The sequence below is a fragment of the Anopheles marshallii genome, chromosome 2 (genome assembly GCF_943734725.1).
Source record: "Anopheles marshallii chromosome 2, idAnoMarsDA_429_01, whole genome shotgun sequence".
Lineage (NCBI taxonomy): Eukaryota > Metazoa > Arthropoda > Insecta > Diptera > Culicidae > Anopheles > Anopheles marshallii.
Genome location: NC_071326.1, coordinates 8,804,896 through 8,822,395, shown reverse-complemented (window position 1 = coordinate 8,822,395; position 17,500 = coordinate 8,804,896). Strand labels below are relative to the sequence as shown.

The following is a 17,500-nucleotide window of genomic DNA, read 5'->3' as shown; positions in this document are numbered from 1 at the left end:
AAAAAGTGGAAAGAAACGATTCTTTATCATCACCGTTCGTGCTATGAAGCGTATTGCTTATGCACAGATTGTTCCAGCAACAGCACGAGACGCTGTCTGGCGCCAAATTCGGTAGTTCACATCGGTCCGGTTCAGCTCGGAGTAGATCCAGATAGGAAGCCGATTGGAAATGACCCACAGATCACCGTTGTTATCAATCTGCGGCCGTTGATTCCAGTGGAAAAAGGAGAAACATGAAGGAGATAAGTAAGTGGCTCATCTACCACACACCAAACTGTAGGCCAAAACTTTTCGTAATTAACTCACCCGTAGATCTGCAGGATAAATCATCTCTTCATTGTCCAGATGCACGATGCCATGGTTTTCCGGCGTAAATTGCCGATGTGTGTTCCAGCAACCGATCGAATTACGGTTTATTTCCGCATAGAAAAGTGTCCCCGTTTTGCGGTCGTACGCATGGCTGGAACTTTGCGTGTTCGGACCCCGGGCACCGAGATGGTGAAAAGCTCTTCCATATGCACCGTTACCAAGCTTTGCCAGCGTTTCATTCTGCAGCACGCGATTCGATACAGCGATTTCGCTAACCGAAGCCATCGCATGCAAGTACACGGTACGTTCGGTAGTACTGTTGGCCAACCGTCCACCGACAGCCACGGAGAAGATACCATCGTACCAGGTGAACTGTTGCCCGGCGATATTAAAATCACCGTACCGGGGTTCGAAGGAAAAGTAATTATGCTCGAAACGCCACATCCGGCTTTCATTCAACCCGTACACGTACAGCCGACGCCACTCGTAATCGGGAATGTACGCGTATGCGCGGCCACAGTCCTCCTCATCAACGTCCACCTCGATGTTAGGAATGCCGTATCCAAATTCAACCATTTCCGGCGGTATTTCGTACCGTCGCACACTGCGGTTAATGGTCAAATCGATAACCCACAGCGCGGGCCGCTGTACCTGACGACCGGCACCACCCGGATACTCAAGGTAACCGGTATCGACGAACCAGAGACGATCGCAACGATCGACCTGTGTCCGATAGACCGAGATGATGCGCTTCGGATCGGCAGTAAAATCGTTCTACAAAAGTGAGGTAAAAAGGCGCTTAGTAAGCGGGAACATTGCAAACGCTGGCTGGCTAGAATTACCCGCAGTGTGTTGACCAACAGATTCGGATACGGATCCAGCGTAGGATCTTTCACGGAGGGATTGCGTGCCATGTCGATAACGTTCAAGGTGGCCGGTATGCCGGGCCGCCGTCGGGGTATCGTTACGTACAGGAAGCCTTTGTGGTGTGTCACTCCCATCGGCAGGTTTCCGTACGTATTGTATTTATCCTCACCGGACGCGACAGTATCGGCCGAAAACAGTACATTTTGTGAGGCTACAAATAGACCATAAGCAACGTAAATTGTACACTTTCGATTTTGGGAAACATTCACGCGTAAAGAACGTTTTTATGCATACGATCACTCTTGCTGCTGGAGCTTAGCTGTGCCCATTGGTAAACGAGTTGAAGCTTTTCCGCCGATGCCAACTGCAGCAGTACACCAACTAAACCTACCACTAGAACAAGGTGAAACACCGTAAGTTTACTCATTGCTACCCAAACTCCTGTCTACGATCTCGACTATCGCTCGAGAGGCTCGTGATGACAGTGACTACAGAAGCAGTTCCCGGTTTTATAAATGCCTTATCTTCCAGCACCAGAAGAATATTTCGTTATGCGCCTTGCGCGCCACTTCGGTTCGGTAAATGACCTTGGGGAGATTACGAGCGACCTGTAGACGATGGAAAATCCATGCGCTACAAGATTGGAAGCGTGTGTGCATGTGGGTCTTTCTTGGGTTTGATGCATTATTACACAATGTGCAATCCGCAGGGCCAGTATGGGAAAATACTTCGCTCGCTAGCAGTGTTTGGCAGGGAGAGTACGTCACAGCTTGTTGGTGTTACTTTCGCTGTTTTACAAACATTAGCTACTATTCCGGAAGGTCGCTGTATTAAATTTTAAATGTTGAATAATATCCGTTGGGGTTAATTTGAATGCAAACTGAGTTGATTATTCGCTGTGCATACACCGGAAATGGTAATTAAATGAATAATACACAGAGTTTCACACGATTCTTTCGCACACTGTCCACAGATGAATAAATAGTAGACATGATAACGTACGACCAAGCAACAAGCGAGATCCAGAATTTAATCTCAAATGAACCGAGCTCTTCCAAACCGAGCATATTAAAGGCTGTACAGTTACAGACATATGAATAAGCCAGTAAGTTAAATACCAACTATAACCTACTTTTTGCCTATTGAACTAAAAAAGGTCAGTGTTGTGCTCTAGTCAGTGATCTTACTTGATAGAGACAACGATCGGCAATGATCTTCGAAGATGTTGGAGCATTTTTTTAAGTACACTACTTACTAGTTGTCTTCGAAGATGTTGGAGCACTTTTTTAAGTACACTACTTACTAGTTGTGTATTATAAGACCGATATGCTCTTATCGTTTAAGTATCGTTTTTAGTTAAATACTTAAACATTAGGGTGCGTTAGGAATTGAGATCGAGATACACATTCTAATAACCTCTAGGATGTTAAAGAGAATAATTATCAAATTATGGGACCTCAGAACATCCCCATATTGGTCACCATGTTGCCAAGAATAAATGTACCTTTCCCAACAAAGTGCGAATGATAGAAATCTCAATGTAAGTAACAACGACACAAATTTTTATCCTTTCCCGAGGCATTTCCGTACATCATCTGTATGCCAGACGCAGGAACGAGCCAGCGTTTTACACGTGCAGGAAAACTGTACCAGGACATCGGGATGCAGACACGTACACTCGCAGCTGCATTTACTTAAAGCTGGAACTCCTCTCTCTCTCTCTCTCTCTTTCTCTCTGTGTGTTTGTGCGGGTCCACCGAGCTAATGCCATTCTAGCCTCTGCACAGATTTCCCTGCAGCATTTGTTTGTTCTTGCATGCTCTCTTGTCCGTCACTCTTTGCCATCAGGTTCGTCGCTTATGGTGCGTTGTGGTGCTGGCAAGATATGTATCGAGTTGGTAGAAAAAAAAAAGGTTCCATGCACACGGGGTTTAGAGGTACGCTTTGTTTACGATGCGACGAGATGTGTGTGGCAGCCGCCACGGGGCATAAAGGGCAAGAGGTTGGCCACTTCAGGCCCCTCTCTGATTACATCTAAACCCTGGTGGTATGTGTGTTTGTGCGGGTAAGTTTTTGCTTCTCGGCAGTAGAAAAGAAAGGATAACACACACATACACACACACACACCCGTTCGGGTCACCCAGAAAGGATGCAAGAATGGTTCGCCCGCACCAGCATATAGCGAACGGCAAGAGAAACAACAGAATGGAAAAGGATCCTTTAGACACGAGATGCAAGCGGACTTAGGACCTTTTCGTCAGGAAGAACGTAAGAGCGAAACGGAGAACCAAAAATCTGGTAGCGAAATCAAAGCCGTGTCTTCGTCGTTAAGCATGCATGCCAGTTGCAACAGAACCGGGACAGTTGATGGAGTGTTGTGCCTTCATTTTAGCGAAACATTTCCTACGAGCGATTTGAACTACAAAACCAAAAAGCATTAATACAACCGGCTAATTATAGTGCGAGCCGGTATAGAGCATTTGGGTGCCTCAACAAACCATCAGCGCGAGCGTACCTAAGACCGTAATTTGCATGACCGAGTAATATTCCACTGGGCTATTTGCTGGTCCGGTGGACACGCGCGTGTGGGGTGCTTTCAAATGTATCCTACCGATAGCGTGCGTTGTCGGTCAGTCGGTCAGTCACGAAACGAACCCAAAGCTGGACGTAAACTATCGATTCCGTACGAAGCAACGTAACGGCTGCGGGTCCTTCAACCGGTCGCCGCATACAACAACACACCAACAGGTTCAGGATTCGGGACGGTGGCGACGGCGTCACCATTTGCGTGCCGAGTGGATCCTTATTTTCTCCGGGCGGAAAGGTGCTCGGCTCCAACACAAACGCATCGGAAGGTTGGCGCCATTCTAGTGGGATTTAAAACGTCCAGTTGCACGAAACACTTCCGACTGGACGGTGACGGTGTCCTGTGCTATTCGTACTCGTAGTGTGCCGGTCGTCCAAGGAATGTTTGGCCCCGTCTAAGGTCTGTCGCGAGTAAATATACAGTAAGAAATGAAGGTTAGCTACGCTGCTACGGTGTTATGGTGGGTGATGTCGCTGATCCTGACGAGAGAATCCGTGGCGGTAAGTTATTCGAATATTAGGAGCTTTAGTACATGCGTTTAGTACAGTAATTAGTACACTAGAAACATTATACTAACTACATGCATTTTTATTGACTGATTCCACCAGGAAAGACCAACGTTTCGCATTATTGCACCGGAGTTTATCTGTCATCCCGCCGAAGACTATAGAAGCCACCAGGATAATGGCAATGCAACGGTGGACATCACCCGTGAGAATTCCACACAACCCTCACGCCAACTAACGATCGGGTACGCGGACACCGACTGGGGGAGTATTGATGTCGCCCAGCTAATGACGCGCAGAAGCGCATAATTTATTGATTTATTTCCTTCCCGCCGGTGTATGTGGCGGCATGCTGTCCAATGCTTTATTCATCATCAACCTTGGTGTGATTTAAAGCATGCACCTTTTCCGGAAAACTGCCACCCAACACGTTATCACTTATCGATCCTTTCCGCCTTCCAGCTTCCAGACGAATGGCGGCCAACGTTTGCATTACCGTGTGAAAACGTACTTCACGCTGCTCGGTGACACCGGATTCATCAGCCAACGGCACACGGTTGGGCTGTGGCGTGCCGTACGACAGCTGGAGCAGCGTGTCCGGCGCGATAGCGACATGATCGCCCAGAACGGTCAGATGACGATCGGTACCGACGAGTTGCTACCGGGTGTCGTATACTCGTTCGGTGTCGTCGCCGTGGATGCCGATGGTGTGGAAAGCGAGGAGCAAAACTTTACCATGACCTACCGGAACGTGGACCAGGGTGCCTCGTTCGAACACGGCGGATCGTCCAGAAGCGGTGACGACGTGTCACTGCTGATGCTTGGCGCCGAGAAAACGTACGCGGACGTGGAGTACATCGTCACTGCCCAGCTTATCTTCTGTCGGCGGCGGACGGATTACTACTTTCGCTGGAATATTGCATCGATGAACGAAAGTGAGCTAAGCGCTGTCGCTATGGAGCGTTCCAAAACGCTGCGAGTACCTGCGGGAAGTTTTCTCCCCGGGCAACAGTACGAAATCCAAGTGTCCGTGTTTTCGACATCCACTGTGGACGAGGTTATTGCCAAGACACACATGGCGATAACCATTTTGCGACGTGATCCGGAGGTGGTTCTGTTACCAGCCGATGCAATAGTGGGTATTGATCAAGCCGTTCAGTTACGATCGTATGCATCGGGCGGAGAAGTGGTGTGGTCATGCCAGAAGGAAGGCGTCGACGGGAACTGTGACGATACGTTCGAAATTAGTGATGGTGATGCGGTGGTTAGCTTTTACAGAGAAGGACAATACCACGTAAAAGTCTCCGTTGCTAATGGCTCTGGCCAGAAAGCTGAGTCTCAATCGTTGTTGACCGTGCACCCGAAAGTGACTCCTACCGTAAAGATACTGCAATGGTCTCAGTATCCGGCCGTTGCCCGCGAACCATTCGAGCTTCTCGTGAGCGTTGCTGGGTTGGTGCCGAACTGCTACTCGAACTGGACGATTGTGCAGGGAGAAGATGGTTTTGCTTCCTTCGATGCAGCTCAGCTACCTAAGAATGCCACTTTGGGTGGATTGCTCATTCGGGACATTGAGGAAAACTTTCTCTCCGAGCTGGTCGACTACGGCAACGATACTGTCGTGAAGGATGTCGTACTGTCCATTCCGGCAGGTACAGCGACAGGGCCTTGGCAAGGACTCGAACCGGATGTGCGCTATAAGTTTCGTTTGCAGACGGTCTGCCCTGAACCGATCGACGATAGCAAAACGGCGGGCCAGCAGATGCACCGTAAACAGGTGAACAGTCACTGGACGTTCGTGCTGGAGACTAATGGTGCTCCCGAAGTGCTACCGATCGAAGTTTCGCCGGAGAGCAATGGAACGGCGCTGAAAACTACCTTCAAGATATCCACCGGGATAGCGAAGGATACGGAACGAGATTATCCCTTGCGGTACAGTGTCTGGTATGTTGCCGATGGGGTGGATATAAATGTTGCCACCGCGTACGAGATAACATCAGCGGAAACCATTCTACCGTACACAAAAACTGGATACGTTGGAACGTATATAACGGTGTGCGATTCACGAGATGCATGCACGAAGGCCATTGGTCCGAATGTTTTCATCGCACCGGGCGTAGAACCGTCGGTAGCAGAGATTTCCGATGCGTTTGAAGCGATGGAGAGATTTTTCGATCGGCTCAACTACCGCGATGCACTTAAGTGTGCCTTTGAGCTGTTGATAACACTGCGCAACCGCCACTCACCTCAGTACGAAGGTGCGTATCGACGGTTTGTCGAGCTGCTACAACAATCCATCGCACACATCCGGAAGGTGTACGGCGAAACCACGTATCTGTCCGATGCGTCCATACAGGAGTTTATCACGCAAGCGAAACCCATCCTGGATCTGGAGGAATCGACCAATCACGAACTGTTCCAGCAGCTGCTGGAATTAATGGATCCATCACTGGACGCAACCGCACCACGCAGCAGACGTTCCCCGCAAACAACGCCACTGCATGCTACGGAAAGCACCACCAAAATCAACACCAAACTGTCCCTAATGGAAAGTCTGACCGTGTCGAAAAATGTTTCCGTCGCCAGCCAGGCACGCACTAGTCTGCTCAGTTTCGTGCATCAAGCCACCAGAAACTATTGCACGATCGAGTCACACCACGTTTATGTAGGGCAACTGATCACGTTGGAAATGAACCGATACCGCAGCCTTTCGGAGGTAAACTTTCGACGCGTGCCAGTTCCGAACAATGTTCTGCTCAGTGCGCCCACGGGCCGTGTACAACTACTGGATGGCTTTCCGGAAACGGAGTACTACTGCTTCGGTCGTATATACTACGCGCGTGATCTGTTTGTTCAAAAGGAAGTGCACGAGTTGGATTTGGGCTTTTATGAAGCCTTCGTACTGTCCGTGGAGAAGGGTGGTATGTGGACACTGGTAGACTGGAAAAGTGATTACTTCCTGTGGTCACTGGATGGGAGACGATTACCGAACGTGACGGTAAGGATGATTATAGAATACTTTAAGGCATTAGGCTCTTAGTTTAGCAAAGTACTCGCATGCATTGAACAAGTGTGAGAATGAGTTAGAGAAACTGAAGAAGCATTTCTGTCCATTTCAGTGTCAACTTTGGACCGACAATGCTTGGAGCAGCAAGCACTGCGTCACGGTGGAAACTGTCACGGATGAGGTGCGATGTAATTGTACTCAGATGGCATACTTAAGGTAAGTACATCTGATCGATTCCTTACCATTTTATTGGTAACCTAAAAGTAACACAATCTCTTTTCTATTCCTGAAGAATATCCAATGAAACGGAGACTGTTTCAAATAAGTCATTGAGCCGAAATACAACTACAGAGTCACCTGCGATGACTAGTGGGACAGAACCATCGCTGGAGTCTACAGTCGCACCGGAACACGGTAACTTTTCCGAAGCAGTAACTGTAGCGTCCGATCCGACAACGACTTCTTGGTCGCCAAGCGTAAGCCTTACCGCAAACACGTCCGATGTTGTAACTGCTACCGAAAGTGATATGCTGACGCTGGGGTCGATAGTGGACAACGCGACAGAACCAACGGAAAGCTTTCCCGTTGCACCACCATCGAACACGTCCATCGGCGATAATGGACCCAGCGCTCTACTGCAAGGTGGTAACGAAACCGGAAAACCCGTGTTACACAACCAAACGTTGGAAGTTTCCTCGATCGGGTACACGATCGCAGGAGCGCTGGCAATCGCGTCACTGGCTATGGTGGTGCTGACTGTGATCTATCGGCGGCGTAAGGCAGTGTTGCGGTTGGCCGATGAGCTACACACCGTACCGTCTAGAACTCGCACACAACCGTCACCACACGTACGGTACGCTCGGTTTCAAGACGAACACAACATGACCGGTGACAACGTGTCTACCATCTCGGACGTACTGACTATCTAACAAGCATGACAAGGAAGACGTTTTGATTGAACCACCGGTTTTTGGATGATCGTTTTCTTCACCATTTTTACATTACAAACCGTACAAAGTTGCTGGGGCTGTTGCATGTGATCATAATGATCTTGCTAGAAGTAATAATATATCCGAATTCCTATCCATTCATCCAGCCCATGCCTGTCCTCCTAGCCATATCGCGTATTGTGTTGCCATTTTTGTGATGTTAGTCTAGGCAAATGTACATTATCCAATGATAGATGTGACCAATAACATAAGCCACGTGTATTTGTAGTGCAAACATTGTCGGTTTAGAAGCAACACCACCTTTTTACAACATTTCTGGATTTAATAAACAATTAAAATGAAAAAAAAAACAGACTTTATTCATGGGCGATATGTAAGATATATTTTACATACTGTAACTGTTATTATGTCAGGTGATGGTAGACCTCTACGGGGAGTTGGAAGATGCGCCAGTAAACAGGTACAAGAATGCGTCCAGAATCGATCGCAGTAGAGCGCAAATGGTGTGATAAATACGTGTTAAGATACCATCTGAATGTGGCGATTCTTCGACCTCTTCCCCAGTATCATTCCTGTTAGTGGATAGATCCCTGTCTGGAAGTTGTGGAAGAACTTCCGGAAGAGTATGGGACATGTCAACTGCAAGTTCTGATATCGTTGTACTTGTAACATTATCAATGTTTGTTACGTCCATTGCTTTAGTTGATTTCGATGCTAGTAAATCTGTATCAGGCTTGGTACAGATGTCATCCTCAATGATATTCTCGTCATCGGTGTGCGGCAACGTGTTGGCATCATTCGCTGTTGTATTGCGATTTTCAGATGAATCTTGCGCTAGTGATGAATCCACCATAGGTGCAGGCGTCACCGTCAGTGATTTTTGGGTAGTTTCCACCAAAGTTTGGAATTTAGCGGCAGAGTAAGTAACTTCTTGTGAGAGAAGTATGGCTGTTGAGAGTGTTGAGTATGCCGTACTGGCAATGGTGGAGAGTTCTGATGGAGTTATGAACATAATTCTTGTAGTACCTTTTTCCAAACGAGTGGACACACACGGCTGGGTAGTAGATACTAAGCTATTTGTTATAGAGGCTGATAACGTCATGTTCAACTGCGGTAGTGAAGGAGTTGTAGAAACCGTAGAATATTCTGCACTTTGAATAGGTTGAAGAGTATGTATAGGTTTGAAAGAACTGCCATTGCTAGTGGAAGTGGTAACAATAATAGTTGATGACACTTCTGTGGTGTCTAGCAGATTACTTGTACTGAAGGTGTCATCAATCATACTAATTGCAGATGATAACTTTTTCGTTTGGTTTTTCGCCTCAGCAATCGTTTTGGAAGGTTTCCGAATATAAGGCACATCTGGAATAGACCCAAATAACGGTTGTGGATTTATCGCTGGATTTCTGCTTACATTATTGCCGACAGCGCTAGGATGTGGTTGAATGGACAAAACTTGATTGCTGGATTCTGCCAGATGCGCCAATGATGGTACCTCCGAAGTCGTTATTATCCCACCACAATAATCACATAAATGTTGAACAGAATCGAACCTCAAACGATCCTCCTCGACTGCATCCTTTGCACTATCGAAAGTGTTACTTTCCTCTGAAAACAAAGCATTCCCAGGAACTTGTTTGGCCGTTAGCATAATGTTCAAAGCCGGGTTCACCATTTTTACCATCCGATTTCCAGCATTGTCGTGGTTTCCTGCTCTTACATTTGCAAGAAGAGATGTGGTCGGTTCTGGCCAACCGGATATATCATCCTCGGAGGACATGATCGAGTCATAATCCTCGTGCCGATTTTTCACATTCCACAACAGTTTAGGTTTCACTTCAGGCTTATTTCTAGTCACAGGTTTCTGACGTTTCGTGCCAGTTTGCGTCTTTGAATTCCGTTGCCATTCCCAATGTGTTGGTTCAAACTGAGCACTATCGAAATGGAACGTTCCGGTTCTCCACACTCGCTGTAGACGGTATTTCGAACGCGACTTCACACACTCGGGTAAGTTGTGCTGATAGGTGTTTGTGGCTTGCTGTACTATGAACACTAATATCAGAAGCTCCGGTGCGTGCATTCTGTTCAACTCAATGGTCGTAAAGCAACTGCATTGACGGGTAGTGACCATTGACGACGCATGGAGCATGCAGACAAGACAGTCGTAGAACTGAGTCTTTCAGCACGTACATTGTTTACAAACATGGTTGTTACGGAAATATGTGTCTAGTAGGCTCTGGTACATTGATCGTATTTTGAAGAGTTAATGAACAACTACAGGGGGTATTATTCATACTAGCATACCTATCCTACAGAAAAAACCCTCAAAACGATAATTAAATGTTTCGTATCGAAGTAATAAGAAAAAAAAAACCTTTTTGAGTCAACAACGTGTATTTCTTAAATGTACTAAGAAACAATCTCCGGCTACATATTTGCGAGCAACAATCGTATTATATCGCTTGGAGCCATGAAGCGTCGATTGGTGACTTGCACGAGATCGTAAGATTAAAATTGAATTGAAAACACATTTCAGCAATATTTTTTCTATTTACAACCGCAGTACAAACATTCTTAACAAATTAACTTTTGGTTTTTTCAGTGGTACGTTCGGTATTCGGTTTTAGTAGGTGATATCTTATCTATGGACGGGATCTTTTAGTGGTAGTAGTTGTAGCAGAAGTAGTGGAGGTTGTGGTGGTAGGAGTAGTCTTATCATTTTTCTTGGTAGTAGTAGTTGTGTCTAGAGTAGTAGAATCAGTAGTGGTAGAAGTTGTCTTTTCATTTTTGTTAGTAGTAGAAGATGTGGTAGTGGTGGTAGTAGTAGGTGTCGTACTGGTAGTTGTTGTAGTAGTAGTTGACGAAGTAGTAGATGTATGCGTAGTAGTAACAGGGGTAGTTGTAGTAATAGGTGTCGTTGTTGTGGTTGTAGTAGGAGTCGTCGTGGTAGTAGTGGTTGGAGTAGTCGTGGTAGTAGTAGTAGGAGTCGTCGTGGTAGTAGTAGCAGGAGTCGTCGTTGTAGTTGTAGTAGGAGTCGTCGGGGTAGTTGTAGTAGGAGTCGTCGTGGTAGTTGTAGTAGGAGTCGTCGTTGTTATTGTTGTTGGTGTCGTTTCAGTAGTAGTAGGAGTCATTGTTGTAGTAGGAGTCGTCGTGGTAGTTGTAGTTGGTGTCGTTTCAGTAGTAGTAGGAGTCGTCGTGGTAGTTGAAGCAGATGTCGTTTCAGTAGTAGTAGTAGTCGTCGTGGTAGTAGGAGTCGTCGCGGTAGTTGTAGTAGGTGTCGTCGTTGTTGTTGTAGTTGGTATCGTTTCAGTAGTAGTAGGAGTCGTCGTTGTTGTTGTAGTTGGTGTCGTTTCGCTAGTAGTAGGAGCCGTGGTGGTAGTTGAAGTTGGTGTCGTGGTAGTAGTAGTAGGCATCGTCGTTGTTGTTGTAGTTGGTGTCGTTTCAGTAGTAGTAGTAGTTGTCATGGTAGTAGGAGTTGTCGTGGTAGTTGTAGTAGGCGCCGTCGTTGTTGTTGTAGTTGGTGTCGTTTCAGTAGTAGTAGGAGTCGTGGTGGTAGTTGAAGTTGATGTCGTGGTAGTAGTAGTAGGCGTCGTCGTTGTTGTTGTAGTTGGTGTCGTTTCAGTAGTAGTAGGAGTCGTCGTGGTAGTAGGAGTGGTCGTTGTTGTTGTAGTTGATGTCATTTCAGTAGTAGTAGGAGTCGTCGTGGTAGTTGAAGTAGATGTCGTTTCAGAGGTAGTAGTAGTCGTCGTGGTAGTAGGAGTAGTCGTGGTAGTTGTAGTAGGCGTCGTCGTTGTTGTTGTAGTTGGTGTCGTTTCAGTAGTAGTAGGAGTCGTGGTGGTAGTAGGAGTCGTCGTTGTTGTTGTAGTTGGTGTCGTTTCAGTAGTAGTAGGAGTAGTGGTGGTAGTAGGAGTCGTGGTGGTAGTAGGAGTCGTCGTTGTTGTTGTAGTTGGTGTCATTTCAGTAGTAGTAGGAGTCGTCGCGGTAGTTGTAGTAGGCGTCGTCGATGTTGTTGTAGTTGGTGTCGTTTCAGTAGTAGTAGAAATCGTCGTTGTCGTTGTTGTTGGTGTCGTTTCAGTAGTAGTAGGAGTCGTCGTGGTAGTAGGAGTCGTCGTTGTTGTTGTAGTTGATGTCATTTCAGTAGTAGTAGGAGTCGTCGTGGTGGTTGAAGTAGATGTCGTTTCAGTAGTAGTAGGAGTCGTCGTGGTAGTTGTAGTAGGCGTCGTCGTTGTTGTTGTAGTTGGTGTCGTTTCAGTAGTAGTAGGAGTCGTGGCGGTAGTAGGAGTCGTCGTTGTTGTTGTAGTTGGTGTCGTTTCAGTAGTAGTAGGAGTCGTGGTGGTAGTAGGAGTCGTCGCTGTTGTTGTAGTTGGTGTCATTTCAGTAGTAGTAGGAGTCGCCGTGGTAGTTGAAGTAGATGTCGTTTCAGTAATAGTATGAGTCGTCGTGGTAGTTGATGTGGTAGTAGGTGTCGTCGTGATGGTGTTAGTAGTTGTAGTAGCTAACGTAGTAGTAATAGAAATTGTGGATGTAGCAGCCGATGTTGTTGATATTGTGACGACAGTAGAAGCAGTTTTTGGAAAACATGTACAATGATGAAAACGCCTCTGTACCTTTAGTGGGTAAGGACAGTAACATATTGATATTGGCTGATGTGTCGGTTGTACACAATATGTGTGCTCATTGTCCGATTGATTGAAGACATGGCTCTTGTCGTACAGTCTTATACTATCACTCCACTGTTTAGAGGACAAAGGTCCGTTAAAAGCCTTTCCATAGGTTTGCACACCAGTTGGAGAAGATCTTCGTATGCCTTGCTGATCATTCATTCCCGATGGATTGTTGTTCGGTGATTGGTAAACTGTAGCATACGACCCTTGTTTGAGCAGCGCTGTGTTTATCTGCAGCCTTCCGTTTGTGTTGTAGTTTTGCGGTTGATAGACTCTAGCAAGCGAACCATGCTGCCCTTCGTTGTTGTCTGTTTGATAAACTCTAGCATGCGGTCGATCATTCAACAGAGCTGCATTTGTTTGTAGTATTCCGGATGGATTACTGTATTGATGTACTCTCACAATTGCTGGCCGATTAATTGGATATCCTGCGACTGCATCACTGTTTGGTGGATGAAAAGCGCGAGCAGCTGATTTTTCTGGCAGTACTGCCACATGCGTCGATTGAATTGCAGGATTGAGTTGTCGTTTCCTTCGAACGACATTTTGCACTCCAAACTGTGGTTGTATATCTTCCCGCTTAGCGTATTGCACATTCCCATTGATAGTCACTTGATTTAACAAAAGCTCACGATTTTCTTCACACTTTTCACACAACACGGGGTTGTTTTTAGAAGATTTATTAGCCAGAAAGAACGCAACTAGCAAGAGCGACGCACCAATATAGAAACGGAGCCGTTTTCTAGTTTTGCACAATTTTAAATACTTCATTAAATGCATGTTCAATCGGGAGAACACGCACCATGCGCGGGACAGCAGACAAACGAAAGGAGCAACTTTGCTATACATGATATATATTAATTTTCCACCTCGCCACAATGTTGCTGTATCAAATGAGACGTGTTAACAAAATAAGGAAGCACAATTCAAAACAACGAAATGTGACTGATGCTATTGAAACGATAGTATTTCTAGATGTTTTTTGCCGTCTGTTCGCTGCCGTTGGAACGAACAACAAATACATTATTTCGTTGTTATGCCGCAACCAGTAAGGAATGGTCTCTTAAAAGCAAATCTGTTAGGTGCGAAATAAATCTACAGTATTTATTTAAAACTCTGAATGCTAATGTATGTTATATCTCGGCATAATATTAAATCTACAAGCCAGGTTGATTGATTCCGTATCGACTTTTTACATCTCATAAAATTATAAGCTAAACATTAGGTTTATGGAAGTAACCGTGCCGTCCTGGTCATGGAACATGGTCCTGTGATAGGCTATCTTATGCAGCGGCTGTGACTAATGGTACGGTTGTCAACATAAAAAATCCCATGTTTTGACTCCGTATGTGAATTAATAATCCAATCAATTCGACGAGAACAGAATCTCCTTTTGTAACAGGGTTTGACCCAGACGTAGCCATGAATGGAGATTTGCTACAATAGCCACAACTGTTGTGTCGAAAAGTATTTAAAAAAAATAACAAAATTATCGTGAAATGATAAAGGTTAAATAAATCACATGACTTATTGTTTGATATTAACCCATATTACCCTAAAATTATAGTACAGCTATAATAAGAGTGTTTGGAATGAAATTTACAGATAAATTTATTGTTAGAATTCACATTCCGTAAAATTCGTTTATTTTTTAAGGTACTTTAGGCTTTAGACTAGTTTAAGCTTTTTAGATTATACAGATAGTTTCATACGGGGGGTTTTAGTCATTTTTGCGGTAGATGCAGTTGTCGTTATATCATTTGTTTTTTTAGTAGTTCCACCATGTTTACGAGTAGTAGTAGTTCCAGGTGTCGTTGCATCGTCTTTTTCAATAGTTCCATCATGTTTACGAGTAGTAGTAGTTCTAGGTGTCGTTGCGTCGTCTTTTTCAGTAGTTCCACCATGTTTACGAGTAGTTGTCGTTCCAGGTGTCGTTTCATCGTCTTTTTCAGTAGTTCCACCATGTTTACGAGTTGTGGTTGTTCCAGGTGTCGTTTCATCGTCTTTTTCAGTAGTTCCACCATGTTTACGAGTTGTAGTCGTCCCAGGTGTCGTTTCATCGTCTTTTTCAGTAGTTCCACCATGTTTACGAGTAGTAGTCGTTCCAGGTGTCGTTTCATCGTCTTTTTCAGTAGTTCCACCATGTTTACGAGTAGTTGTCGTTCCAGGTGTCGTTTCATCGTCTTTTTCAGTAGTTCCACCATGTTTACGAGTTGTAGTCGTCCCAGGTGTCGTTTCATCGTCTTTTTCAGTAGTTCCACCATGTTTACGAGTAGTAGTCGTTCCAGGTGTCGTTTCATCGTCTTTTTCAGTAGTTCCACCATGTTTACGAGTAGTTGTCGTTCCAGGCGTAGTTTCATCGTCTTTTTCAGTAGTTCCACCATGTTTACGAGTAGTAGTCGTTCCAGGTGTCGTTTCATCGTCTTTTTCAGTAGTTCCACCATGTTTACGAGTAGTTGTCGTTCCAGGTGTCGTAGTACTAAGTGTAGTAGAATCAGTTGTCGTGGTTGTTGTAACTGTAGTAGTTGGCGTGGTAGTAGGTGTTGTAGTTGTGGGTGTAGTAGTTGGCGTAGTAGTAGGAGCAGTCGTTGTGGTAGTAGGAGCAGTCGTTGTGGTAGTAGGAGCCGTCGAAGAAGTTGGAGTGTCTGTTGTTATCGAGATACTAGTAGTTGTTTGTGGAAAGCATGTTCTACAATGATAACAGAGCTTATTCTTTGCCCTCAGTGGATAAGGACAGTAACAATGTGCTCTAGGTTCATTTGTCCCATATTGAGAATAAGCGTCCTTAATATGTGCTTGATTGAAGAAATGATTCATGTTGTACATCGTTATGCTACTGCTGAGTTGAGAGAGAAAAGGCCAGTTGAAAGCCTTTCCATAGGTTTGCACACCAGTTGGAGAAGATGTTCGTATGCCTTGCTGATCATTCATTCCCGACGGATTGTTGTTCGGTGATTGGTAAACTGTAGCATACGACCCTTGTTTGAGCAGCGCTGTGTTTATCTGCAGCCTTCCGTTTGTGTTGTAGTTTTGCGGTTGATAGACTCTAGCAAGCGAACCATGCTGCCCTTCGTTGTTGTCTGTTTGATAAACTCTAGCATGCGGTCGATCATTCAACAGAGCTGCATTAGTTTGTAGTATTCCGGATGGATTACTGTATTGATGTACTCTCACAATTGCTGGCCGATTAATTGGATATCCTGCGACTGCATCACTGTTTGGTGGATGAAAAGCGCGAGCAGCTGATTTTTCTGGCAGTACTGCCACATGCGTCGATTGAATTGCAGGATTGAGTTGTCGTTTCCTTCGAACGACATTTTGCACTCCAAACTGTGGTTGTATATCTTCCCGCTTAGCGTATTGCACATTTCCATTGATAGTCACTTGATTTAACAAAAGCTCACGATTTTCTTCACACTTTTCACACAACACGGGGTTGTTTTTAGAAGATTTATTAGCCAGAAAGAACGCAACTAGCAAGAGCGACGCACCAATATAGAAACGGAGCCGTTTTCTAGTTTTGCACAGTTTTAAATACTTCATTAAATGCATGTTCAATCGGGAGAACACGCACCATGCGCGGGACAGATGACAAAAGAGAAAACTTGAACCAACCTTGCTGTGCTCGGTTTTATATTAATTTCCAGCTGCAGCAAATTATCGCTGTATCAATGGAGACGTGTTAATAAAATAAGGAAGCACAATGCAAAACAATCAAATGTGACTGAAATAATTTCAACGATGTCGCGTGTATGTTTTTGTATCATAATGAGTAAAGTAGTGCATTTTTTTAATGGCCATATGCTGTGACTCCAGACATTGTTTTGGTTTGCACTGGGTAGATAAGTGCGACCAGACTTAATAAACAGTTTTTCCTTACGTCGAGCGTGTGTTTAACTAGATTTCCTCACACATGTGAAATGAGGCTCGTGACCATGTGTGCACCGTACTGCATCTAATAATTTCTTTTAAGAATGAATCATCCTGTATATACAAACGTCTGTATGCGCTCAGGAAACCATAACGCCAGTACTTTTACTTTACTATTTACTATTTTATATCGGTTGTCCGTGAGTCAAGAAATTTTCGCTGTGACGAAATCTCATCCAATCGTATGGATTTTAGAACAATTTCCGTGTTACAGTGTTGCTAATGTTGCCGGGATGATAACAATGTTGTTCGAACAGCCTTCTACACGGAGATATCGTAAAGATGTTTGACAACTTCTCCTAGATTTGATTTGAAAGTTTTGCAAAAATATTTCCAAAATTTTGCTATCAATTAGGAGCCACCTCATGTCTGGTTTTCTCATAAGAGGACCCGTGCCAAATTCTATTCGGACCGTTCCTCCATGAGCTAGACCTACAATTCAGCTTCGAATCAGTAAAAATAAAAAAAAGATAGAAATGGTATTCCAAGACCCCGGAGGTTGTAATATCAAATGGAACAGGGAGTTGCAATCATTACGGTATGATTTGCTAGATATGTCAATAAAACAATCATATTCTTATCGACATCCTGTTGTAGAATACATAATTTGTAAATGTAAGCTAATTCGTAAAGTGTTGTCCTACTTAAATGAACAGGACATGTTTGGGATTTGTGCAATT

General features: G+C 44.9%; 3 protein-coding genes across 3 annotated transcripts; 1 reads left to right on the top strand and 2 right to left on the bottom strand.

The window, feature by feature from the left end:
• Nucleotides 1-57: 57 nt before the first annotated feature.
• On the bottom strand, nucleotides 58-1,603 carry LOC128719174 (L-dopachrome tautomerase yellow-f2-like). Its single transcript, XM_053812797.1, has 4 exons — nucleotides 1,471-1,603; nucleotides 1,152-1,387; nucleotides 307-1,083; nucleotides 58-198 (listed from the first exon to the last, which is right to left on the bottom strand). Exons 1-4 carry the CDS (start codon nucleotides 1,601-1,603, stop codon nucleotides 58-60), a joined length of 1,287 nt encoding a protein of 428 aa, XP_053668772.1.
• Nucleotides 1,604-4,191: 2,588 nt separating this feature from the next.
• On the top strand, nucleotides 4,192-8,205 carry LOC128719172 (uncharacterized). The gene is made up of 5 exons (XM_053812795.1): nucleotides 4,192-4,263; nucleotides 4,372-4,514; nucleotides 4,732-7,267; nucleotides 7,389-7,492; nucleotides 7,569-8,205. Exons 1-5 carry the CDS (start codon nucleotides 4,192-4,194, stop codon nucleotides 8,203-8,205), a joined length of 3,492 nt encoding a protein of 1,163 aa, XP_053668770.1.
• Nucleotides 8,206-10,868: 2,663 nt separating this feature from the next.
• On the bottom strand, nucleotides 10,869-16,207 carry LOC128709989 (mucin-2-like). The gene is made up of 3 exons (XM_053805027.1): nucleotides 16,065-16,207; nucleotides 14,681-15,552; nucleotides 10,869-12,721 (listed from the first exon to the last, which is right to left on the bottom strand). Exons 1-3 carry the CDS (start codon nucleotides 16,205-16,207, stop codon nucleotides 10,869-10,871), a joined length of 2,868 nt encoding a protein of 955 aa, XP_053661002.1.
• Between the last annotated feature and the right edge of the window lie 1,293 nt (nucleotides 16,208-17,500).